Below are 26631 nucleotides of genomic sequence, written 5' to 3'. Positions count from 1 at the left end.
TGCTAACTGGCTTGCGAGAGAACTGTCCCTGGTGTGTCTGTGTGGGTACAGAGAGAGGGAGGGACACAGTGATGGGCTGGCGTCCCGCGCAGGGCGTTCCCTGCCCTGTGCTCCGGCTCTGTCCTGGAAGAAGCAGTTGGAAAATGGATGGGTGGGTGGAGCAGCTTCCTCTTGCTGCAAGACGGAGGTGGGAATCCCCAGTCTGCCCGTGGCGTCCATGGGTGATCGCGATTCTTCTGCTCGCTCCGTGCTTCTCATCGCTTTTGTTTTCAATTGATCCTCTCCATCGGATTTCCCCCCCCCCCCCCCCCTTCCTTAAATCCTTGTTGCATCTCCCATTCTTCCTATGTTTTACCAGCCTCCGTATCGCTGGAGACCGATCTGCAGCCATTTGTGTTTTTGGAATGTCGTCGCGGACGGCATTCCCGTGCCCCCCCCCCCCGTGGCATCACTTCAGTTCTAATCAAGCCGCAGTTCCTTCTGCTCACTTAATAGGGCAAGTCCCCGGGAGAGGAGCGCCGAAGTCAATTTCTTCTTTATATCGGCGTCTAAATCTCTCGCACACTCTCGGCTGACGGTTTTGGGACTGATTTTTTTTTTTTTGCTGCCGAACGATTTAGTTGAACAGTCTTCCACTCCGTGTGGAGTGGCTCTCCCGCCCTAAGTTGCTGTGGTTCCGTGCTGTCGTGCCGAGTGGATCTGAGTGACGAAGCGCGGATGTGTATTGTATTAGTCCTGTATCCCGTCCCGTCGCACTCAACCCCACCCCCGAAATCTTGCTATCGGACGGAAAGCGAATTCTGACACCAGTAGGGGTTTGGTTAAAATCGTCAATTTCGTTTTTTTTAATTCAGTGTTTGGCTGGTTTTAACGTAAGAGAGACCCCCCCCCCCTTTGAAAAGCAGGGGGCGTTCGGCTTGAAACGATTGCTGGGTGAGTGCACTGGGAGTCCAGCTGCCAGCTTGCTAACTTGGGGCTTTACCTGACCTGTCGGTGTGTCCCCACCGGTGGTTTACCTGCATCTTCACTCAGTCTTGCGTTTTGAAAAGAACCCTCTCCGAGCATATCGATTCCAGCCTCGTCGCTCAGAGCAGTAAGCAGCCTCATACCCTCGCTGCTGACGAGGGGGCTCTAGGCAGTGACCGTGCCGCGTGTGGCCTCTCTCTCAAGGCCAGCGGCTGGCTTACCTGCTGCCCGAAACCCAGACAGCGGCCCCAGGGGGCGCCCCCTGCTCACCGGGGTGGGCTCAGGTCCCACTCCGCAGGGAAGGAGGCGCGATGCGGAGGCACCTTTTTAAAAATCGCGTCCCCGTGAGAAAATTAAAATTTATTATTTTTTAAACTTGAATTTGAACGAGGCTGGAGCAGCACTCCGAAAAGAGAGTGATGCCCCTCAGGGGGGGTAGGCGTGAGCTCCTTCCCCGACGGAACTCGGGGGAGTGTCCGGCTCCGCAAACCCCCCCCCCCCCGGACTACCTCTGTCCAACACTGGACCTGTCCTGGCGCCAGCTGCCGTGGGAGAGTAGATAGCTTTTAATTGTACTGAAACACCGATCTTGTATTACAAAAAAAACAATAGTTAAGCTGCATTTGTGTGTAATCTGTATGCAACCGTTACCCTCGCGGCTAAATCCAAGTTTTCTCCTCACGGTTTGTCAAACCCGGTGAATTGACACCTCCGGCCGTGCTGTGGCCTGACCTGGTGTGGTCAGGAGAAGTCCCGGCCTGCCCGCGGGGGCTGAATGCTCTGCTGCGCGTCACTTTCTCGCCCGCTGAGAACGCCCCAGGCCGCCTCGCTTGCACCCCCGAGAAGTGCCGCCGGCCCTGCGCGGTGCCAGGTGTATGGAGCGCCTGGCGTGGGTCTGTGCCCGTGTTTTTTCCCCCTGAGGCGGGTGCTTTAATGGATTCAAAAGTTTAGCGGGGCGGTGTGTGGGGGGGAGCCGAGCGCCCACGGCCCCCGGGGTCCGCGCCTGGCTCGTCGGCACCCCTCTGCCAGCCTTCAGGAATGGACTCTTCCGCTGGTTTACGGAACGAGAAAGTCAATTACAGCGTTTTTGTCGGGATGCAGATGTGTGAACGGCCCTGGAGCGGACACGTCCGGCCCTCCGCCTCTTCAGCACCGTTTTCTCTCGGCGTTTCGTCTCCCTGGTTTCAGCTCTCCGTGTCCGGCCCCCCGCCCCCCCCATCACTCGCCGTTCTCGCTGTCGGGACGGCGGGGGTCTCCAAGTCGATTTGACTCCAGGTTCATGGAGTGAAGCCGGGAAGAGGCGCACGGGGAGAAGGGGGCCGCAGGTTAGGATTTATTTAGCTTTTTTTGAGGCAGCGTAGCGAGACGGCGAGCGGAGGGTTAATGAGACGGCGGAGGCAGAGCTGCTGGAGTCGGTGAGTAAGAGCTGGCGTGCTCTCTGCAGCCCCTCACGTCGGAGCGCTTGTCACCCTGATCGCACTGCCGGAGGATTTTCAGAGCTTTCCCCAGCCCGTGCAGTCGGTCCGTCCGTCCGTCCGTCCCCGGAGGTCGCTCGCCCTGCTCCCGCTGGCAGGAACTGAAGGATGCGGACTTCGCGCCTCCGGGACCGGCCGCGACGACCAGCCGTGTGACCCCCCCCCCCCCCCCACGAGAGTCCGCGGTGTATGCGTGCGCTGCGCTCAGACGCCCGTGACTAGCGGCGCCGCGGTTTGCGCTCCCAGAGCGGCAGCGAGGTGGGGCTGCCGGGGGCTGCGGGGGGTCACCATGCGATGCTGAGGCCGGGACTCCGCCGGAAGGATGGACTGCCTGTGTATCGTCACCACCAAGGTAAGAGCCCAGCCTGGGGGTTTAGGGGTTCATCCCCCGCGGGCAGCGTGGCTGTGTTGCCCAGCCTGCCAAAGGTCAGCGCTGTTTCTTGTCTTGGGGCCAGGTGGCGGTCTTCGGGGACCGACCGAGGGGGGCTGCGCTCCCTGTTCCTTCTCTTCTTGTTAGATGTGAAGAAAGTACCACGGAGGAGCTGTTGAAATGGCAGGTATCCGAGGGTCCTGAGACGCATGAGTCTTCAGCCCCACGCGTGGGACGAATGGATGTCCAGACAGCCCTATAAAACGCGTGATTGAACAGAGTGTTCCAGGTGTTAATCCGGGTTTTGTTTCAGTCCGGATAAGACAGTGGCAGCCGGTGAAAAGTTGAACACAAGAGCGTGTCGGAGGCGAACAGAGCCGACTTACTTACAGCACCGGGGCAGTTTTTTTTTCAGCCACTTTTTAATGAAAGACAGCGTCTTTAGAAAGTTAATGCGCTCGGAGTAGATCTAGTTGGGGCCGTCTTGCACTGACCAGCCCGAGCGGAAGAAACCGTTTTCACAAGCGGGGGGGGGGGGCTGCGGGGTACGGAGTCGCGATATCGGCTTGGCTTGAAATCGTGTCCCCTTAACCGCAGGGCGTCGATTGAAAGGGGGGGGGAGTGTTCATACGCAGAGGTGTGTGGCCAGAGCCGGGGCAGCGGTGATCGGGAGGGCTGGGGTCGCCCGGCTTCACAGACCTCCGTCCTTTTTTTGCGGAGCGGAGAAATGTGTCGCCGCGCTTAATACAGCGCCGAGCAGAAAAGCGCTATGGGGTATTTACAGATCGGTTCCGCTGAGCGCGGGTGTGGGACATAAACGCCTTCCATGGAGTTGACTAACTTCGGATTTGTCCTCTGCAGCAATGTAGCCGTGTTGCGTTTCTCCCCAGATGTGTTGCCCTTCCGAAATATGTTGTAGGCTTAGTTTTGCATCACTGTAACCATGGTGACGGTTCAGAAAGAACACGTAGGCAGAACTAATGCTCTGTAGTCTTTATCTGTTGTTCAGAATTGGTTCTGAAGTGCTGTTTCTGCCCCAAGTTGCTTATGTTTCTAAGCGAGAGTGTGGATTATTTACTTTTTTTGTGTGTGTGTGCAGGACTTTTGTTTTTACAGATAGAATGAAGTGGAAATTTCCCTTAAGGATGGATACAGGCATAAATTAAGAGGAGTGTTTACATGTTCTGACCCTGTCACAACAGACCTCCAAAGTGTTCTGGAGATCAAAGTGCTGCTTCAAACATTTGGAAATGGATTGATTCTAGACCCCCCCTTCAAAGGCTCTGTCAGTCTCAGGGTGGCAATAAATACTTCAGAAGGCAGCATGTTGAGTCTCTTGGCAGCCTTCAGATGTGTTCCCTAGTCTGTTAAGATAAGGCTGCTGGCTTTATCTGCAGTAATTTTATACTCCTTCTTAAGGAGGGGAAATAAAATCCACTTTTTACAAACGTGTCTGAAGCATGTTACTCAGTCTGAGCAGATGTCGACCTGGAGAACAGCTTGCAGCGAAAGGCCATTGTGTTTATTTTCTTTTAATAAGCGGAGGCCTGTCGTTTTAAACCGAGCGGCTCCTCAAGAGGATGTGGGCAGCGCCGCCGGTCCAGCAGGCGCGGCGCACAAAGTGGTGCCCGCTGCAGCTCGGGCTCGTGCAGGGCCTGACGCGGACTGTCATGCTGCCAGCTCGGAATTAGAACACAGGCGAGGGACTTTAGAGAGGAAAAGTTGGGGGTGTTGGCGATCTGGCAAAAAGAGGTCAAGTGTGTTAGAAAATTTAAAATGTTGAGGTCCTTCTACATTTGCATTTGTTTGATGCTTCTATGCAAAGTGGCTTACAGTGGTTTTTGTTTAGTACAAATTGATTTATGCATCAGAGGTTTCTGAAGAAATTGGGGTGTAGCAGTGTCCCCCTTGCTGAATTTAGACCACGGGAGTTCAGAGATCTGCCGTGGCCACTTTGAAACCCGCCTGCACCGTTTTTTCTTTTGCTGCCATGATTAAGCCAGGCTGCTTTTTTGAAGTTGTGCTCTTGGTGGTGGACGCTCGGGGGGGGGCCTGAGTCACGGCAGCCTCTGCGAAGTGGGCAGCCCACCAGACGACCACACAGTCAGGGGCGGGCTCATGAATCACGGTGCTCGGATCCGTTACGCGCATCGTCACTGCCTGCCTTCTTGCTGCATGACTGAGTTTCATTCCCCCTGCCTCCCCCACAGCTGCGTGCCTCTGCTCCGAGGATACCTGCTGTGCCGTGGAGTGAGTCTTTATCTCGCCTCTCCTCTTGTGTAGGCACTGCCCGAGCTCGACGGCATGACATGATAGCGTGGCTCCTCGCTTGTAAAAGAAATCTGCACCGAATCAGTTGTGCCAGCGAAGGGTGATCGTTATTTCTGGAAAGTGTCCTTTTATACCTCGAGAGCAGAGCTGTGCTGGAGGAATTGCTTTTGAAAGCAGATGAACTGACTGAAGTGCTGTTTAACCTTTCTCTTAGCAGCGTTTTGTGAATTTATTCCTAAGAGTTGGTACATGGAAAGAGTGAGTCTTGTTTGAGGGCTAGGAGCTTCCTTTGACATAGGAAAGACTTGATTTTAGAATCCAGCCTTGTCTCCCATTTTGTGTCTTAAAGGGACACAGTTTCTGAAGTAAGGTACTACTACTAAACTGCTGCGTGTGCTTTTCGTGAGGCTGTGCGATCCGTTCTGTGTAGGATGTTCCACAGCCCAGATGTGTCGGTCTTCTCTCGCGGCATCTGTATCTGAGGAAAGAGACGATCTGATTCTCACAAGTTACTTGGCTCCAAGTATCAGACGAGACTCTTTCATTTCTTTCCATACTGTGTGTGAGGTTGAAGATTTCCATTGGGGGGGAAAAAGCAATCTATTACTGAGGTTATCTACTCTAACCCCTTGTCTTAAGGCCAGAAAACGTATTACTCGTATCTAAATTAGCCCAGTTGTTTGAAGAAAGAGTCTTTGCGATGCTTCTATACCCTTTTTGATTTGTTTGTTCGTTGAATGTGTTTTTTTCCCCCCCCCTTCACTGCCTGGATGGATTTTCACAGTCGACTAATTAATTTAATGAGCTGGCTGTGAGATGGATGGCTGCTCTCCCACCCGTAATGGCCACGCTGAGAGAAGACGAAATGGCCTTTACCTGCTTCAGGCCCCTGGCATTTGGAGAGCAGCCCAGCCCCCACCCCCTTCCCCGTGACTGACCGAAGCCAGCGTCTGATTTAGGGAGCTCATGATAATGCCATGTTTTGAGCCTTGTATATAAAGAAATGCTCTTTATGACTCTAATTGTGGGGTTGATACTGGTTGAACTGCCTGCCTGCTAGAATCGTTTCCATTTGTTTTTGAAATTGGTTTCCTCAAGGGTCTTAAAATGAAAAGCATTCTAACGTGCACGAGCGATCAGGGGCACTCTTTGCTGTTTTCTGTCCTTTATTTTGATATGACATCATTAGTGGTTCGTTGCCTCGACTTGGTCGCTGACCTCAGGTGAGCGCCGCGCTCGACTGGCCCCCACAGTGCGCCCCGCGGGTGCCAAGCCGCCTGCGCTCTGAGCGCCCCGAGACCCACAGGCTCCGCCTCCGCTGGAGGGGTGAGGGATCCTTCAGCTCGCGTCCTGCTGGCAGGCCACAGGGGGCGCTGTTGCCCATCCCTGGCAGCGCTCAGGCAGCACCTGTGATGACCCACAGCCCAGACGGGACCGGAGAATTTCCTGTGAGCGCCGGCGATCTGTGGGAGAAACCCTGTCACTCTGGAACGCAGTCCGGTAGCCGTTTTTAAAAGGCCAGTGTGAAAGTGGAAGTGCTAATTCCAGAAAACTCAATACGGGGAGCAATTAAAAACTCAGCGTTTTTGAATAACGCGATTAGCCACGTTACAGTCCTTGATCAAGTCATCAGTGCAGCGGGGCTTGGTGTCCCGAGTTGTCTTTGGCGTATCGAAGACGGACTGTGCACGAGTGATCGTACGGGGTGATTGTGTCGCCCCCCCCCCCCCCTTATCGGCTCTCTCTGAGAGGGACAGAGCTGGGAGAGCCGGCGCGTCTTTGAAAGGGAGGCGTTTCATGCTGTTCCCTGTGCTCTGGCCAGACGGGAGCCGCTCTGTCCTTTCCCTCCGCTCCTGCAGCGGCGTGCTGAAAGTCTCGTTCGCCGCCGCACGAGCTGGTCCGCTCTGCATGGCGCAGGGCAGCACCGCAGCCACAGACGGAACCAAGCACACAGGCGCTGCGAGGGGCTGGCTGTGCACCCCCTGCTGCTTTGGGCATCGACCTTTGCCGGTAATTATTTTTGACGGAGCAAGATTAAAAGTGCGTGCTCCCCACTTCCGTAAACGTAAACAGCGTTGATGAAAAGGACCGCGCTAGAGTCGGTGGCATTTCTGACTCCTTTCCCGCTGACTGTGTCCTGCAGCTGTGATGGTTTTGGCAGGTTGGTCTAAGTGGGGAAAGCAGATCGCGTCATGCAGTCTTGGAATGGCTCGGCCATAGCTGTTGCTAGAAAGATTCAAACGGCCGTAGTAATTTTGTTTTAATCTAAATGGGCTCCGTTTGGATAAATCATCTTTTATATTTAACAAATGGAATTGGAAATGCCTCTCCCTCTTATCCGCTGAGTGAGAAAGAAGCAGACGGGTCCATCTGCGCTTTCCTGTTTTTATTCCCCTGCCGTACTTTGGCATGCACTACATCTTCCGGACTTCCGTCCGGGTCGTAGTGTTTGTTTGAATCCAGCTTTGTGGCCCTGTTGGGTATGACAGTGGAGTGTGGACTGGTAAATCCCATGGATCTGTGGTTTAGGTTACCCTTAACGTTCAAGATCAGAGATCAGACATTTCAGAGTGACTAGACGTAGATCATTCTCAGTGCTGCTCTGCTCCTGGGTAGGGTCAGAGTTCAGGAGCACACGCGGCTGTGTGCTGGAATGACTTGCCTCTGGCCCCTCCTCATGGGAAGCTGCTTAAGCGTGCGCCCCGCTCAGCGTGAAAGGAGGTCGCCGTCTTGATGTCTTCCTGAAGGCAGAGCACAGAAGATGCAGAGAGTGGCGGGGGCGTGGAGCAGCTTCCCCAAACGTGTTGTTGAAGCCCATACCCTGGATGTCTTTCAAGAAACGGCTTGGATGAGATCCACGGTTCAGATCTTCTCAAATACCAAGCGACTTCGATTGGAGGAATGAATGGCCTCCTCTTGTTTGCAACTTTTCTTATGAACTTTATTCCTTTTTGGAAACCTAACATCAAAACATTGGCAAAAATTGTGGGCCTCTTGCTGCTTTTCAAGGTGTAATACCTTCGGGCTTCTAGTTTTGAGTGGAGCACAGCGCCACACAGGAAGGCGTTCCTGAGGCTGTGGGGCAGTCTGCACGACTTCGCAGGTCTTCGGAGCTCTGAGTGAATTAAATACATTAGTCTCTGGCTGTTTCGCAAAATTCTTGGGTAGCTTGTTGGCAGACCAGATGAATGCGAATAGGTGCGCGTGGTTTTCTGTCGGCTCTTGAAGCTTTTGCTGTGGCAGTTTCCGTTCGATCTAACCATCCTATGAGTCTTCTCCTGCAATCGGAAGCTGATCACAGGGCAGTGCGGGGTCGTATGCTGTGCAGGAGCTTAATCTAATGGCAGAACAGTGTCTTTAAATGTCTTTAGGTTTGCTTACGCTGGTTTGTCTCAGGACAAGCTGTTGCCATGTTAAATGAGACACTGCAGCATTTGTGTCCCTTAAATTGACCATTGGCGTTATATTATCTTTTTTTCTGATAGAAAGAATTCAGATGGACTGATTACCTATAAAAACAGGTGATTGATTTTTTTGGGGAAATAAAGCCTGGTTTTACAGTACTCCCTGTTGTAACTTGCTAGACCAGATTTATGTATTCATTAAGCCACAAATCATTGAGAATTTAAAATGAAGACTCAAACATTAATTCCCCTTGCAGGGCAAACAGCGGAAATCGATAATCGGGCCCAGACTACCTCTTGCACAGATGAAGTTCATGCATTTTTAATTTCTTTCTCAAGCAGAAAAACCTTTTATAAATAAGGAAACCTGTGAAAATGTTTGCAGATTCATTTTGTCAGTTATGTTAGAGTGCAGAATTTGTGTTCAGTTTGTTGAGTCGTCTGACATGGTGTGTTTAACTTCAAAAGACTTTTGATCATTCAAACATGCTCAACATAAGGCAGTTTGAAAAGAAAATCGGGTTGAAGATAAACATTGCACATCAAGTGTAATTTTGAAACAAATAGGGCATTTGTGAAATATACCCTTTGATCAAGAAAATTCTTAATGTATAAAAGATATTAAGAATTGCAGACTTAAAATTTATTTTATAGACATTCTGTAAATTTACATGCTTTTAATATAAATTAATAAACATTTATTATGATAGTCTTGTATAGAAATGAGTCCCTTTCTTATAGGGATTTAAGGACTGACTTCAACAAGTGCCTCTCCTGTTATTTTTAAGTTGAACAGAACAGCCAAAAGTATAGCCTTTTATCTTCTTCAGGCATTTGGTAGAAGACAAAACCTGGAGGTGTTAGCATGACACCAGCTTGCGTGGGAGATCACCCTGATAGGCTGGCGTATTTAGCATGTGTGTGACTGGAGATGTGTGGATGGGGCTCTTCTGTGATTTTGTTGAAAGTCAGTGCCCTTACAGAAATGCAGTACAGCCTTTTGCAGTACTCATGACTTCGTTTTGGATCTCTTGGTTTGATTGATCTGTAGGTTTCAGGTTTTGTCGCTGGGTAGTGGGTTTTGACCTTGAAAACACGGTGGGCTAAAGGAGTCCAGTTTATTGGTGTCCGTTATGGCGAGTAGCTCTGGAATTGTTGAAGAGCAGTTCTACAGGATGGTTTTTTTTACAGCTGTTTGTGCATAACCAGACATTTTCGCTAAAATCAACAGTGCCTCTAGATGTACAAGTCTCCCTAAAGGCCACTTAAGGATCCAGTATGTAACTTCTTAGTTGCCTGACTTTTATCCAAAGCAGCTTAAATTTGTGCCCATTCTTTGTGCAGCTGGGCTTTTCGCTGGAGCGGTCAGCAGGAAGCACCTCACTCAAGAGTACAACACCTGTCCCTGCCTGGCATCTGAACCCACAACCTTGCTTGTTACTCTTCGCTGCTAGCTTGGCTTATGTGATTTAATGTAACGGTGGCTAGATTTGGTACTGCTGATGCACTGATCGTGCCTACTGGTCAGTATGGCTGTAGCACAAGCGTTTCAAAAGTTATGAATGCAGTGTCTGTAAAAGAAGTGAATCTTGTGTGTCGGTTTGTTGAGCCGAATGGACAGGTGTTACCTACAGTAGGGACAGGAAAGCCAGCCAGCTGTACAGACTTAAAATGCTTTAATCTCTTTCAAGGCAGTGGTGCATTTAGAGGATTTTGTTTAGGTTACATCATTTCAGGCCTGTTCTGTTTTTCCATGCACTTGCTGTGGGGGTAGTGCTGTTTTTCCTTTCATTTTCACAGCTACGATACTCCAGTTTTAATTTGCACAGTGTCATGCACATGTTCTCCTGCCATGCTGGCTGGGGTGTTTCTGCTGCTGCTGCTGCTGCTGCTGCTGCTGTTTTTTTCTGTTCTTTCACAGAAAAGTACTGCACAAGAGTCTTCATTTAGGGCTGCTGTGAAACTATACACTGTTGTTCAGATTCTCAGCATGCCGATGCACCCCCTATTTCCACGGTGGCTTGGTTACTTTGCCACAGATAACTCTGAGCAGGGATTAAACGTTTTTTCAAGATCGACGCATGCTTGGCCCTTTTGACTTATTTGAGGAGAATTGAGCTAGGAAATTGGGAAGCGGCTGGAATCTAGTTACAATCTAACCGAGGCTCTGAGCCTTCCTACTTCGAAACAGAACGAAGATCTATCCCTTGATTGTAGTCTGCTGATTTTTTCGAGCCGGTCTTTTAAAGTGAAGCTCAGAGGTTCCTAGCTTGACAAAGTTTAAATTCAATCCTGTGCCTCTCTGCAGACAATCTGCAGAGCTGTCCTGTGACAGCTGAAGGATCTGCAGGGACCTCAGGGCCTTCAGGGATATTTTTATTTGCTTGGGTCCCTGCGGGTGTTGCTGGATTGATGGCAGCATGTTCGGAGCTCCCGGTTTTACTCCCGAACCCTGCTCTTGTGTCGGCGGCACAGCCCGGCCTCCTCCTGACCTCCAGTGTGTGTTACGACGCACAGGAGGAGACCCGGCGTTCTCCTCCCACGGTCCCTCTGCAGCTTTGTCTGACACCATGCCAGCCTCCTACCCCTCACAGCCGCTTATTTCTGACATTTATGCCAGTGATTCAGAATCTAACGATCGTGGCTCTTTATCTGCATGTGAGAGTTCTGCAACCTTTTCGCATATTGCTTAAATACTATAGGAGCATAGCCTATAAAGCACCTGTTCTGAAGAATGTGTTTTAAGCTTTGAGACTTCTGAAGGTGCTTTCTCTACACAGATGGAGTGCAGACCTGGAAGAAATTAGTGACGAGCCTCAAAGAGTAAAGGCATTTGTGAACTGTAATCCTAAACTGCCATGCTGTGCCCTTACAATTTTATGGGGCGCCAGGCCCGTGTGCACGAGAAAGGAGCCCATGTTTCTTTTGGTGATCAGAAGGTTGTGCCAGTGATCTGGCTTCAGGTGTCTGTGATCACGGTGGTGCACAGCAGCCTAATGTGTGTTTTGGACCGAAGCAGAGGCAAGCTCCAGACAAATGCAGTGACCACAGTATCGTATCAGGGCTTTGCAGTAAACCGACTGATATAAGGGCTTGTGTCCCGGAAAGTAGTTAAGGGATTCCTGGAAGGAATGCGTTTTAAAAACACAAATGTTTAGAAATTCCTGTGCTCTTTCCAGTTACAATACCGTAAAGGCGTGTTTGTTTGACCTTTTTTTTCCTCTAACATTGGTTTCTTGCTGAAATGTGCTTAATGCCAGCAAGAGGGAATATGGGTTTTCATCGTGACCTTACGCCGTAATCTTAAGAAGCTTATTATTGATCCTTTAATTGTCTTTGGAAGGGCCTGTAGTATTTCGGTCAGGAAGTTAGAGGACTCCCCTGGTTGAAGATTTCATCACATGCAAGCATGCAGGCCGTAACCGGGGCATGCTTTATTGATTGGAGGTATTAAGCATCTGCTCAAATGGCAGAGGGTAATCTTCAGGCAGCATGTGGACAGCACCAGCTGTTTGGAAGGAGGGAGGAAGTTGTCAGGGTGGTGAATGTAAACTGTAAAGTCTTCATAGTTTTTTTCTTTATTTTTGGCCAGGGGTTTGCTTCCACGTAGGATTATTTCTCTTCTCTGCTCCGAGCACTTGGTATTCCAGCAGCCGTATCGCCCTGCAGATCTCAGCTGGCAGCCCACTGAAGCTCAGCAGGTGTGAGCCTGGTCAGTACCTGGGTGGGAGACCTGGGAAAAACTAAGGCAGCTGCTGGAAGAGGTGTTAGTGGGGCCAGCAGAGGGCGCTCACCCTGCGGTCTGTGTGAGTCCTAATGCCCCAGTATAGTGACGGGGACACTATACTGTACAAAGGTGCCGTCCTTCAGATGAGATGTAAAACCGAGGTCCTGACTCTCTGTGGTCATTAAAAATCCCAGGGCATTTCTCGAAAAGAGTAGGGGTGTTACCCCAGTGTCCCTGCCAGATTTCTCCCTGGCCTTTACCAATCATGGCCTCCTAATGATCCCCGTCTCTGAACTGGCTCCATCACTCTGTTCTCCTCCCCACTGAGAGCTGGTGTGTGGGGAGCGGACTGGCGCACTATGGCAGCTGTTGTATCATCCAGGTGGGGCAGCACACTGGTGGTGGTGGAGGGGATCCCCATTACCTGTAAAGTGCTTTGAGTGGAGTGTCCAGAAGAGCACTATATAAGTGTAAGCATTAATTTAATTTATATTACTGGTCTCTTTCAGGCTGTCTGTTTGCTGGGAGCAAAATCTTGGGAATTACAAAAAAAACCACTATCAAAACCAAGAATATTTCACATCGTGCCAGTTTTTTGAAAGTGCAGTTAGGCTTTTCCTGGTTTTAGCTTGCCACAGTGAACAGCATCAATATTGTGGGTACTGTGATCTGAGCTGGCTAGAATATGCTCTGCAAGTAATTAAAAGCACCATGGTAAATGATGACAGCTCAGGAGAGTTAAGTTGTCTGAGTGCACAGCAACATGAAGCACCAGTGCACTTTGTGTGAGTCACCGGTTTCCCACATGATTGAACCCTTATTTGGTGGAGAACAGGCTCATAAGTGATATTACTCATTTCACTCCATAAGTGCTTTCTAGGCCAGAGCCAAATAATGTATTTGTTGTCCTGGGTAATGAAAACTGTGTAGGCTATCTTCTCCAGAACCAGAGAGGTTTGTCCTTCTGCCTTTTGGACTGAGAACAAAAGCAAAAACAAGGCATGGCATTGCATGGCTGGTAGTGAGTTTAGATTTGCAGTTCTTTCATTTCTGGGGACACACACACGGATGTTTCCTCAGAGGGTAAAAACTTGAAAGATGGAAGAGGTCAGTGTTGCACACTGTGCTGAGGTGAAAGCCCTGCAGGACAAATGGGTGATAACCGTTACAAAAAGTATATATAAAGTGTAAAAATATTTATTTGCTGAAAAATGACGCTTTAATATCACATCGAACACATGACCGCTCAATGATTTGACCCATAAAAGATCTTCACCTGGACAAAATTAAATTTTAAATTAATCCAATTTGAATTTATTTAATGAGGGTTAATTTCATACAGGTAAAAAACATAACTACTGGTGGTGACTAATACACATTGATATCAAAAGGATCATAATTCGATATCTGGCATTTTTAATATATTTTTGTGTAAAACGTTTTGTATTTTTTTAATGGATAACATTTAGATAGACTGTTAAGGTCTGGGGAGTTGATGGCATTAGTTCTCTAATTATAATGCTGTTGTAATTAATGGGTCTTCATGTCGGAGAAGTTAAATGAGTGAGAAGGTCAAGGTAATTTTGATGTGCGGCTCTTGACGGTGCGATCTCTCTTGAATCTGTGTGTTCTCTTTCTGCCCAACCCTCAGCCAGAGCCACCACGTCAGACCTGCTGTGGAGTGAACAAAGGCCTTCACAGAGAGCACCCCCCCGCCCCCTCCACCCCGCGGTGGACAGAAGAATGGACATGATTTTATTTTTTAACCTTTCAGACTGTTTTTGTTTGTTTTGCATCGATTTTCTTTCTTTACAAAACCTGCAGTAAAATGACAGAGTCAGTAGGAAATTGTTTTATTGCTGTTTGAAGTTTTAGGCGGCTGGGAGTGTTGTATTATTGGTCCATTTCCAAAGTACCAAAAGTAGTTGGAAGGCCTGCAGTTTGGTGAAGCCTGACAAATCTTACTTTGTTTTAAATGTCTGGCTGTGCCGTGTGCTGTGGGCTCTGTCTTAACACTGCTGCCTCTTTTTCTGAGCAAGTTGCTCTTACGCCGCAAGGAAGGGATGTGTCTGGCTGCTCTGAGACTGAGGGGCTGGTAGCAGGCAGGTAGAAAGTCTTTCCTGCTTTTGGCAAAGTCCTGCGTGTGTGCCTCCTGCTGGAGTTGGAGGTGCAGGCCTGCGCTGTAATTGGCTGGAAGATGGCTCTTGGGCGCTTGGCTTTCAGGAGGACAGTAGGAAGGTGGGCGTAGCAACAGTTTTGAAGTTGGTGCAGAATACCTTTAACCGTTGCAGGCCTTGACACTGTGGAGTGCAGTCCAGATTGACAGCTGCTGTTGCCAAGTTGTGATATTTTTGGATATTCCTCTAATATTGCATTTTATCGTAGTACAATAGACGATACTTCTGGCGTTACCTTTCTCGTGTGTTCTGTTCTGATCAGTTGTGTGCTTGAACAGCAGGGGAAACATTTTCTACTGACTTTTAAGTGCACAGTCTTTCTTGAGACACTAGTGGGATTCTGCACTTAAAATGAGCCGCTTACTTTCTTCCTCCCAGTCGATTACTGAACTGAACGCTGTATCAGAGTGATTACACAAGGACGATGCCCAAGAAGCATCAACTAAGTGCCACTTAATTACAGGAATCTTCAGATCCACAGATGTTTTAATCATTTGGAACAGCTGGGTAACATCTGTTTCAGCTGCATGCTGAATTGATTCTGCTGAGTTAGTTTCTGTGGTTGTTCTGCAAAGGTGGACAATGCAAATTGGTTCCTCCCGACTGATACTGAAGAGCTGGAGATCAGTGGACCAGTCCAGCATGGGGTGTCTTCTCCGACGGGAACTGCCCACACAGCACAATTTAAGCTGCTCATTCTTGGTGTCGTTCTACAATACTGCATTATCTCTGCATAATGCATAAAAGAAAAGGCTTTTCAAAGTTGTAGAGGTACAGGTGCCTTCTGCTTTTGTACATGCGTGAAGCCGGCAGGGAGCCTGCTTTCAGGGGGTCACGGAGACGTCTATGAGACCTGACAGAAGTGTGGATGGGAGATGCAGATGAACGGTGACAGCTGGCCGAGCCCTCTCTCACCTTTGGCACAGCTGGGAATCGCGCCGCGCGGATCGAATTTCCTGTCATCACGGCGCGGATGCAGAGCCGCTAGAACAGCAGCACTCTCAGAAGGCAGCAAGAAGTATTTTAGCTCGCGTTGCGCTTTCTCTTTTCTCCCTCTCCCCCAGGGAGAAGCAGGAGGCACTTCTTTACACAAAGTGTCGTGGGTGTATAGAACTAAGTTACCCAGCCCTGTTGTTGAAGGTGGCTTCCTTGCAGAGGTGGCTAGGTGAGAGCTTAGGATCAGTAAGCTGGGCGGACTGAACGGCCTTCTCTTGTTTATAAGATAAGATCACTTTATTGGCCATGTACAGTTTCTTGCATTAGGAATTCCCTTTCGCATGCCCCAGCTTGCTCTCCATGAGACACACAGCAACACAAACGGGGAAGAGAGAAGCTTGGGGGTCAGAGCACAGGGTCAGCCGTTTATACGGCGCCCCTGGAGCAGTTGGGGTTAAGGACCTTGCTCAGGGGCCCAATGGAGTAGGATTCCTGTGCCGGCTGCGGGATTTGAACCGTCAACCTTCCAGCCACAGGCGCAGATCCTGAGCCACAGAGGCACCGTCCAAATCAGTGGTGTTTGTTTCCATACGGCACAAACCCATCCATCCACGTCCTTACCAGTTTATCCAGTACATAGTCGCGGGGGAGCCAGCGCCTGTCCCAACAAGCAGTGGGTGCAAAGCAGGATCCACTGTGGTTGGGACGCCAGTCTACGGCAGATATGGTGCGAGCTCTGAATTAAACCCTAAATTCACAGGGATATCGTGAGGATTGTATCTGCATGTGCTTTGTGACCTCTGGGTGACCTATGACTGGCTAAGCATGTTCTGTTGTAGGCTTTTAAGTATGAGACTAACGGATGAGACCAGCTTGTGTGATGAGCAGGCTGTAGGCTCCACAACCTGCAAATTAAAATGTTCTGCTCCGTGGTGTGGGTAATGTGAGATCTGAAATTAGAAACCGAAACTGCTCACTTTTGTTGAACCTGAAAGAATCAATTATTCTTTCTTTTAGTTTAAGGGATATGAGATATTTTGCTGGAAATGAAAGGGCTCCACTGTTGTTGATTGTTTCTTGGATAATGTCTGTGGAGAGGCTTGGCCCTGAAATGCGAAACATGAACGTCACCAAATTGTTTCTCCTCTCGTTTTAGAGGAGAAGTAAACAGTTTTCCTGTAAAATCCTTCTTTAACCTGACAGCTCGAAAGCCCTGAGGAGGGGATGCTTTCTTTAAAAGTCCCCAGCCTTAAAGAACTCTTGTCTCATTAATTAAACATTCGGCGGCCCTGCAGAGCTGGCTGTTGAACAGAGGTAGCAGTGTAGCCGTCAGATTGAGAGCGCGTTGTGCTGAACCAGGTCAGGCTAAAAGCAGCCAGAGCCCATATCTGCTGCATGAAAACCCAGATGCTCTGGTTTCGTGTAAACCAGTTGGCAGGCTTTCAAGGAGAGGGCACAGCTCCGGCAGGAGAGAGAGGCAAACCCCTCTAGACGACAGCAAGATGGATGTGTTTTATTTCATTAACATGGTTCTTGGTTCTCTAGTACAGGCCTCTTTCAATAAACTTTGTTTTTTTTTAGCTTTTCAAGCCATTATTTAAGAGCCATATCTCGAATGTTTTCTGTTCTGAAGTACAGCTTTTTGAGTGGGTTATGGCCATTCAGGTGTTACCCTGGTGTCCTAGCCATTTTCCCCCTGTCCTTTACCAATCGTGGCCTCCTCATAATCCCTGTCTCTGAACTGGCTTCATCACTCTGCTCTCCTCCCCACTGAGAGCTGGTGTGTGGGGAGCGGACTGGGTCACTCTGGCTGCACACTGGTGGTGGTGGAGGGGAGTCCCATTACCTGTAAAGAGCTTTGAATGGAGTATCCAGGAAAGAGCTACATAAGTGTAAGGATTTATCACCTTCATCGTCATCCTTTCTGTCCTTGTGTCACACAGCACAGGCAGCGTGGCTGTTCTGCTGCTTCTCCAGAGCTGCGGTAGTTCAAGTGGTACCCTCATTTCCATGCAAGAAATACAAATACCTGCAAGTAGTTTGTGACAAACTAATCGTGTGTTTGGGGTAATTGGATTGTATTTTCCGTTCTGAATTCTGTACAGTCCTGCAGTTTGTTTTTAAGTGTTTCCAGTGATTCGAGGGTTTTGCAGTACTTCTAGAGAGATTCAGTAAGCAACGTTCCTCCCATTCTGTTTGATTTAAAGTAGGCCAAGGGAGCAGGTTTTGGAAAAATATTGGGTAATGCAGATGGATCATTAACTTTCTTGCACTGTATACTGTCCACTGGTGCTGGTTACTAATACATGATGCATGGTCTTTTGAGAGTTTGCATTGGCTTAAGATCTGGAAATGAGTAGCCTAAAAAACTGTCAGGGCTTTTAAATACAATTCGTTTAGACATATTAAGTGAAAGATCTAGTAGATTGAGTTCATCATTAAGTAGATGCCGGATGGAAATGATTAGCGTTTTTAGACCTGCGCCTATGTGATGTATGTTTAAATAAAGCTGCGCTGCTCGTCTTTTTGCGTTTGTGTGTTTTTGGAGAAGTGTTTTGTCAAAGAGCTATTGACCTGAATGTCTGGAGAAGTGCAGGCGGGGGGGTCACGAGACAGAAGTGAGTGCATCTGAGTGTAAATGAGAATGCATGATATTGTCAGGGAAAGGAAATTGTTCATGTGCTTGGTCCCGTAAGAACAGAGGCAGATCTGAATGCTGAGAAATCAGACACCATCAGCTTTAAGGCAGTGCTGGAGAATGTGCATTATATAATGTATAATCTCTGGAAAACTCTATGGAGTATAAAGATTCAGCCACGTAGAGAATAATTTAGCAAAGATCGAAGACCTGCAGTGGAAGTGTACTGTGGATCCAATTAAATGGCTACATGATCTATTTAAAGAATTCCGGATTTCCTTTGCTGGATTTGGAAGCTATCATTATCTGACCGCTGTACTAAATGCTGTGGTGCTTTAACCAAAGTTATATTTGTGACTTTTTGGCACATTAGACATTTGTCCATAAATATCATTACCAAAATGTATGTGCAGTATGTCATCCTATGATGCAGTTAGTCCTTGCCACCGTAATGTGATGATAGCTGCTTCACTGTATTTAGATCAAGAGATGTTCAACAGAGCAGTGTGATAATCCAGAGATTCCTCCTTCCAGACTAGACTTCTCTGGATCTCAAGGACCAGTTTTTCGTGCACGAGTGCATTTCAGACCGTAAAAAAAGTAAAACGTACACAGTAACTTGTAAAACTTCCAACTTACATCTCGGAATAGACAAAACTCCATATTTTGCTATTTGGAACGAAGCAACAAGACATTGTAAACAGGCATGTGAATACATCTCTTTGAATCAATAGAAATACTGGTCTTGATTTCGAGTTGGTTTTGCTGACAAATGCTTCTTACTTGTTAATTCTGCCTGCAGGTCACGCCGCAACATTTCTGCGGTGGAATGTCTGCTGTACAACCTGTATTTATTTTCTTGTACATCCAGTTGCATTATTCATTATGGAGGCTGGTGCGCAGGAAGGGCCACTTCACATCGCAGTTCGCAGGAACATGCAGACTTACAGTGCTTTCACAATTTTGTGCTTAATCCGAAATTGTTTTTACCCTTGTCTATAACGTCAGTGGGTTCATTTTGCGATTTGATAACTGGTCTGGAAACTTGGGACTGCAGATCCCCTTTAAGCTGTTTTTCCTGCACTCGTTCTCTTTCTAGGTTCAGGGACATAAGCCCAGTGTTTACAGAGCCCTCCCTGCTATCAGGAGTGCCCTGGCCCCTTCTCAGATGCAGGGACACGGACACGCGGATCTAGGACAGCTGGTCTCCTGCATCCATACCCGCTGGGCAGGGAAGTGCTGGGGGAAAGCGGGTATCGATGCAGGAGACCAGCTGTCCCAGATCCGCGTGTCCGTGTGCTTGGCGTGGAGCTGTCTGGCGAGCGGCAGACTCGTCACGGCTCCTCGTTGTGGTATTGCAGCGTGCCGAAGGGCAGAATGAACCCGGCCGGCTTTGGGGGCGGCGGCTCCTTCTCTCTCCAGGGGGCGGCTCAGTCTGAGTGTGACTGTGGCACTGAGTCGTGGGGCTGTGTCACCAGTCGCCACCTGGTGGTGTTCAGAGCAGCCAGCCCGCGGGGGTCCCCTCGCTGGTCACAGCCTGGCGGAATGAACCCCCTGGCGCTGCTGAGCGCCTCCTCTGGCCGCGCCGCTCTACAGCAGGGGCTCCCAGCCCTGGTCCCGCAGACCCGCGCGCACGCCCCCTGGTTTCTCCTCCAGCCCAGCACCGTTACGGACTCGGCGATAACGAGGGTCACTGGAGCGTGCTCGCCGTTCTCGCGGAGCCTCGTGACTGTTACCTTTCAGAGGCAGCGTGAAAATTCCCAAAAGCTCCAGCCAAGCAAATTTATTAGTTCAAACAAGGCTTCTGGGCGGTCCTTCCAGTTCTGTTCAATTTGTTTCTGAAATGAATGAATGAATAGCGTTGTCTTTAAAACGTGGTTATTTTGCAATTTAGGTCTTGGGCTTTGTGGGCTAATTTAAAGATCCATCTAAAAGTGAATTATATCACTATTAAGGTAGTCTTAGTACTGCAGAATCAAGATGAGTTTTGTCCGAAGAAGCCCAGGGTGATGTACTATATTTGGTTTAGTATTTTTCCACTTTAAGTTACCGTTTATTAATCTATAAAAATTAAAAATCTATATAATTAAACAGCAACCAGTCATTTTTGTTTCTCAGGAGAACATTCTTTGTCTCACACAGCACATCCCATTTCTGGGCCTTGGTTATTATTCCAGTACTAATATCTTTTGAATCAAGTACAGGTGTTTTTTTAAATATCATATGAGATTCCAGGAATAGGCTAATGTATTTTTTCATATTTTCTGTGGATTAGTGGGCAGCTTGCAGGCTTTGTGAAAGGTTTTCTAACTTTATGCGGTGGTTTAGTTTGCATCATTGTGTTCAGCCGTTGGATGCTGCCCTCTGCTGTAGCAGTGGCGCAGTGGATGTCTGAGCACGTGAAAGCACTGTGTGCCTTGAGAGGGCCCGTCTCTCTTCCCTGCAGGTCTCTCGCACCCTTTTACAGGCTCTGCTGTCCCGTTCGGCTCTCAGCTTCTCAAACCGCTGCTCGACGGAAAGAAAGTGGTGACTTGGTAGGAAACGCCGTGCTGGCTCATTTGCAAAAATGCCCAGATCCCATCCTCCCGTGCGGGCTGATCTCGAAGGAAGAGAAGCTCTTTTTTCCTCTGGTTCGCCTTTGCTATTCCACGCCTGTGCCAGCAGGACAGAATGAAACTGCGAGCCTGAGGAGAGTGTATTTCGGGGGGGGGCATCTGAGGTTGCTGGCATCTGCTTCTGGCGGTCAGGAAGAAGCTCCCGTTCTCGCGCAGACACCATTGCGTTCCCGTTGCGCTGTATTCCTGCTGAACCCGAGGTGACGCTGGCTCCTCGCGTGTGTGTGTCAGGATGTGGCAACGGCCGACTCGGTCGGTCCCTCTCCCAGAGAGCCTGGCTCTGCAGGCCCCGAGTCGTCCACAAGGTGGCGATCAACAGCAACACATGGCAGCCCGCAGTACTGCTTCCCACAGGAAAATAACTGTTCCTTGTTCTTGCCAACAGAGCATAAGCATGGCATTCACTTGCCTCCCCTTGCTAGCGTGCTGGTTGTGGGTTCCAGGTCCTGTCTGTGGGGTAATGGGACACCCCAGCAGCCAGTGTGTTTGCCAGTGTTTTTTGTGTCATTTCCGCAAGCACAGGTCATTACTGCGCACTAGTGAACGACACAAGGAAACGTCCTTATCAGTCCTTTTTCTAGTTTCTAGTTTCCAGTAGTCCTTTTTTTATAAGGTTTGTCGAAGGCTTTTGGACGAAGTTCTGTTTTTTTTTTTTTACATGTTGCTCTCCTTTTGTTTTGTTGTTGCGAGCTCTGTGCTCTCGTTCCCGCGCAGAACGCAATGCCGCGACGTTTCCTTATTCACCGACGCCTCTGGCTGGGGCGGGTGTTTTAAAGCCGTTTTTTTTCTTCTTGGTTTCCCTCTGGTTCGCAGAAGGATTTGGTGGGTGATGGAAATGCGCGCTGGAGAGCTTGCACTGCTCTCCGTCTCCAGGGAGGCCAGGCGATGCTGCTGACAGGACTTCTGGGACACAGATTTCTGTCCTTTCCACTGAGATGTGGGGGAAAAAAACACAAGAGGAATTGTAATGTGGTTAACCAGCATGCTGGGTTAACTGAACACCCCCTTCATTCTAACCAGCAGTGGTTTGATCATCGCACGCTGTCCCCCAAGACCATGTGTTTTTCTACAACGTAAGAAGAGGAGCAAAGACCCCTTTACTGTTTCTCCAAATGGTGCTGTTGACGAATTTAAATAGTTGTTTCTGAGCATCGTTTCCCATAGGAAAACCACCGCTGTGTTTCACGAAGAACTCATTTCTGTCGGATTTCTATGATGTGTTTCTGTTCACTACTATGTTATATTGGGATCATCGGTTTCATCTTCATCATGTCTGGGTTTTTAAACCTTATTTTACCACCTCTCTGCTGCATGGGGTCCTCAGTCGTTGCTCTTGCCTTGTAGATGAATCTGTTGTGGGTGTGTTGTTTCAGTGTCAGTTGTATTCACAGTCAGTGGCGTGCTGCCCTTGGATTTTGGGGACTGTGCCCGAAGGGGGCCCCCCTGGCCTCTGCAGTCACTGCTGGATGAGAGCAGGGTTTCTTGTGCCGGGAGGGGACCTTACAGGATCTCTCCAGTTTGCAGTGATTGTCGTCGCAATCCGCAGACTCAGCTAGCTGGGCGCATGCAGGCCGGTGCAGTGCAGCTCTTTGACTGAGGTTAGTCATGGATGCCCTGCCTGCACAAACACTCCTACTGGCTGCTGATGCAGTGCGTGACCTTGAGCGCTGTGGAGTGGCTTGTCTCTTGCCCTGCACTGATAGCCAAATAGATGCACCATAGGTCTCACTTTTAATGCGTGTTTTATACATGTATATGTTTGATTCTAGTCTTTCTGGAGACCAGTAAGATCAAGAGAAAAGTGTCTGTCCCGAATTTATAAGACCCCCACAAAATCGCTCTGCTAATACAGTAGTATACGGCCACTTCTGAGGGGTGTGTTCTGGTTGAGGAGGTAGGCTGTGTTGTGCAAGTCACGAGTTTGTTCGTCTTGTATGCCCATAAGCGTTCTGGCTGTGAGGAGTCTCTTCGTGCCTGCTCTTATTTTTTACTGCAGGTGTCTTGCTTCACACTGCAGTGTCGGAGCTGCAGACAGGTGAGCTCCCACCCCCTGTACCGGGCTGGATCAGAACCTGAGCATCCCCCATAGCAGCTGGAATTGAGGGATGGGCGGCACCAGGAAGGTGTGTTTGGATGGTCCGTTTCGCCCGTGTCTAGGGGTCCCCTCTCCCCCGATGCGGTCAGCTGTAAAGTGCAGCGCCACTTTCCTGATGTCACTCATGCGATGATCATGCGGTCGTGACATTTCCAGAGAACTGGGTTCCAATTGCATTTTCTTCTTGATGAGGTCGTTGACCTTCCTGATGAAAGGCAGAAAAGGGAAGAGGTAAAGGGAATGTTTGCTGCTGAGGCATGCGTTCCACACGCTGAATCCTGCCTTTTCCTGCCCTTTTCAGGGTTGTGCTCAGAGGGTTTTTGTCTGACTTCACACGTTTATCGCTGCTCGTCAGTGTAGAGTCCTGAATTAGAACTGCGATATGCAGATAAATTAAATCATTACCAGCTTGCTAATTGGGCCAGTACAAAGATAAAAAATAAGTTTTTCATGGTGTTCCAAAGATGTTTGAATAAGCACCTCCCCAAAATAGTGCTTGGACAATTATTTCAGTGTAGGTCTGCGCCCTTGGTGTAATTATTGAACTGCCTCCGTAGCTGCTTGCAGCAGACCGGGAATTTGTGTCTGATTTCTGCTCTATCAGTCAGTGAGGGGATGTGCTTTTGGTATGTGCTCTGTACCTCCTCTAATCCTGTAAAGGTGGCAGCTGCACATGTGAAAATTAAATGATCTCTGCTACACAATAGAACTTGGAAGCTTTTTTCCCTGCAGAAGTCTCAGCACCATAGAGTTTCTGTGCTCTCCAGCTATGTGGAGGAACTGCTCAGCCTTTCATTTCGAGTGGAACAGCTGGGCTTGTTGGAAATCCTACTCCCTGGTGGCCTGTCATCATTAGGAAACTGGCTCCGTGTCTGTGGGCGTGCTCTGCTGATGGGCCACGTGTAGGGATATGGAGAGCAGTCTTTTGTTGGCAAGCAGATGGCCTACTCCAAAAATTGGGACCTGGAGCTGTTGAGTTCCCATCAAATCTATTTTTTCTTTGAGAGGCAGCTGTTGAAATTGTCAGAGAAGCAGCCATTTGATCCTTTTTGCTGACGACATACCTGGTTTACTTGAAGACTGTTTGTGGATAGAGGCACAGGCCTTGAATTGAGAGGTCTTGTACCTGGCTAGCCCTGCTCACGTCTGTCAGGGAAGCTCTCCTCCTTTATTAATACCGGATTAAAGGCCGTTCTCGGAAATGAAAACAGTGGTTTCAAAGACATACCTTTCTTGTGGTCTCATCTGTACAAATGAGTCTTTTGGGCCTTTTTTTCCTGCTGTTGGTTAGTGCAGATTTTTGCCAATGTTCCCGTTTGGGTCGATCAGTGTGCTAGCCGCTGGTTTTCTGTCGAGCTCCCGTTCCCTCTTCTGAATTCTTCTTACAACTCGGCATTTCTTTCCCGCTTCTTCCCGCCTAAACAACATTCACGGCAAAAACACTGCAGACTTGCCACCTACCTTTCAGTAGCATTTCGTCTCCTCCTGGAGAGAATGAAATTAGACTGAACCTCGGTGGTGTTCCTGTTCCTTCTGTGTCACTTTAGAGCCTGTTTTTGTGATGTTAAAGGTCAAAGCATGTCTGAAGTGACTGCTCCTCACTTCTGCGGGTCCTTGTGCGCTCTGAGAACAGGTGCTCCGGGTTTGGCAGAGCTGATTCCTAACCAGCCGGAGAGCGATATCTTCGACATGGGCTACTGCTGTTATTTCTGCCTTCAGTGTTACCCTAAGAGCTGCTCAGTTCCGTGTGCCGTGCTGCTTGCGTGGCAGCCCGGGGCTTGTGCGCAGGAAGCCTGGGGACCGAGAGCCAGGGTCGTGCCCGGGCTCGTCAGGAGCGCCAGGCCTTCCGGCTCTAATCGATGTAAATACGGCGGGTGCACAGCCCCCCCCCGGACGAAGGGCAGCACTGCTGGAGCCGCAGGTGAAGACGGGAGCGATCGCTTCCTGGGGCGCGGAGCCCTCCCCTGGGGAGCTGCTCGGAAAGGGGGTTGCCTTGTTTGGAGACGTGATTCATGCTCGCCCGTGCGGCGCATCCGAGCGCAGGGCAGGCTGGGGTGCGTCCCTCTGGACTGGGCTGTCATCCCACTGCAGGAAAAAGTGCTGCGTGGTTTTTTTTTTGCTGGGCTCTGTTCCTTGTATGTCTCAGCTCGGGGGAAGGGAAGGACATAGATGAGCCTTTCTGCCCAATTGCTTGTTACGCAATGTAATTCCAGCTTAGTTCCTCGAAAGTCAGTTCCCAACCACGCAATTGTGATCCAGCTTATCTGCCCACTTAAAATGAAATAACAGCTCTGACAAGGATGGTGCAGGAAGCCCCAGCACATCGCAAGTATTGCTGAAGAAGAGAATGTGGGAGGAGGGGGAAGCTAAAGGAGGGGATTTGGAGTTAAGGAACTCAGCTTTGTATAGCGGGAGTTGTGTGCGAGTTAAACTTAATAGTTTGACAGCAGTAAAAGGTATTTACTGTATTTGTTAGATTAAGGAGGAAGTTGGGCTGTCGGGAGCCACTTTCCCCGTTTTAATTACAGGCGGAAAAACCAGGCCTCAAGGCGCCTCAGAGTGTTGAGTTTTTTAGTACACACGATTAGTTTTAATAAGCTGTTTGTGGGTGGTAAAGCTTTACTAATGTACCGCTAATGACTCTTGCTTTTCATAATTGGCTTAATCCCGTTTGTAAAGCGTGACCCATCAGATGTTATTGACAAGTTACCGCTGCCGACTGGAGGTCGTTGCAGTGCAGTGGGTCTTTTCAAAGACCGACGAATAGGTGATTGTCTTGGGGTGGGGTGGGGGGGGGGGTCTTCTCTGAAACTGGGGGACAGCTGAGGACTCCAGGCCCGGCTGATCCTATGGTGGGGCTTAGACTGAAGTTCTGTGTCCGCGTGTGTCCCGAAGGCTCCTGGCGCCAGTCCTCCATGTTGTGGGCACCGTCAGGCAGATGTGATGAAAGAAGGGGGGGTGGTGGTGGTGTGGGGGGGGGGGGGAGGAGGGCTCCTGAGCTTTCCTGTAGGAGCCCAGAGTTTGGACCTCGGCCTCCTGGTTCCAGACACCACTTTCATGCTCTGCCCACAGAAGCCCTTCGTGTTCTCCTTCCTAGATGAGTCTGCTTTTATTTTTTGTTGTCCCAGAGTAGGAAGTGGTCCCCTGAGTCGACTCTGTCTGTGGTCCTGAGCATTTTCTCTACTAGTATCGTATCACTCCTCAGTCTCCCACGTTCCAAACTAAAGAGGTTTATCTCCCTTAACTTGGCTGTATAGGACTATCCCAGGAATCGTTCTTCTCCAAACTCTTTCTAGGGCTATGATACCTTTTTTTTAATTGTGGTTTGGTGACCAAAATATCGTGAACGAGATCTTGCCACGAGGACAAGACCTCTAAAAGTACGAAGAAGGGTCTGTTCATGAGGTCAGACACCCTGCGGCCCCCCCTGGGTGGAGTGACTGGCCCTTGTCTTTATTTTTCGACTTGTGGCCCCTGAATGCAGGCCAATTGAACAAAACAGGAGAGACCCTGAGAAACCTTGTGCCTTCACTGTTGCAGATTCCCAGGTTTTCAGGTTTGTTCTAAAAAAGAATATATTTAGGCAGCTGAACAGTAAAGATGTTAGATGGGTCCAGCATCTGGCAGGCCAAGACTGTTGCTTGGAAGCAGTATCTTGAGAATAGCTTAATTTTTTATCTTTTGGCATCTTAAAAGAATATCTCAACACTTAAGTACTGTACATTTGAATTATCCGTTATTACAAACGCACACAATAGATATTATAACTTCCGTGAAGACTGAGTTATTTTACATGTTGGACGGAAGATGTTATTCATCTCCCTCTGCACTAATCTCGGCAGGTATCGGGAGGAGCTCAGCAGTCTGTAGTCTTCACAGGCCTCGTTCTCGCACACTGCACTGAAGCTGGGCAGACTGATCAGCAGATAAGGTCTTTAGCTTAAAAGAGGGAAAATG

At 49.1% G+C, this 26631-nt stretch overlaps 1 protein-coding gene across 20 annotated transcripts in view; it reads left to right on the top strand.

Moving 5' to 3' along the window:
- The window catches only part of LOC148837180 (disks large homolog 1), a 174601-nt gene that overhangs the window by 26948 nt on the left and 121022 nt on the right, over window positions 1-26631 (top strand). Inside the window, exon 1 of one of the 20 annotated variants that reach the window (XM_088915113.1) lies at window positions 2061-2793. The exons of 18 other annotated variants lie outside the window; for them this stretch is intronic. In XM_088915113.1, the coding sequence (XP_088771239.1) occupies window positions 2764-2793 (30 nt within the window). In that variant the 5' untranslated portion in view covers window positions 2061-2763. Of the gene's footprint in view, window positions 1-2060; window positions 2794-26631 lie in introns of those variants that run through there. One more of the 20 variants, XM_088915112.1, reaches the window with a different exon arrangement.

Source organism: Atractosteus spatula, chromosome 4 (assembly GCF_055471065.1).
Source record: "Atractosteus spatula isolate fAtrSpa1 chromosome 4, fAtrSpa1.hap1, whole genome shotgun sequence".
NCBI lineage: Eukaryota > Metazoa > Chordata > Actinopteri > Semionotiformes > Lepisosteidae > Atractosteus > Atractosteus spatula.
The sequence above is the reverse complement of the archived record's forward strand: the minus strand, read 5'-3'. Positions and strand labels throughout refer to the sequence as shown.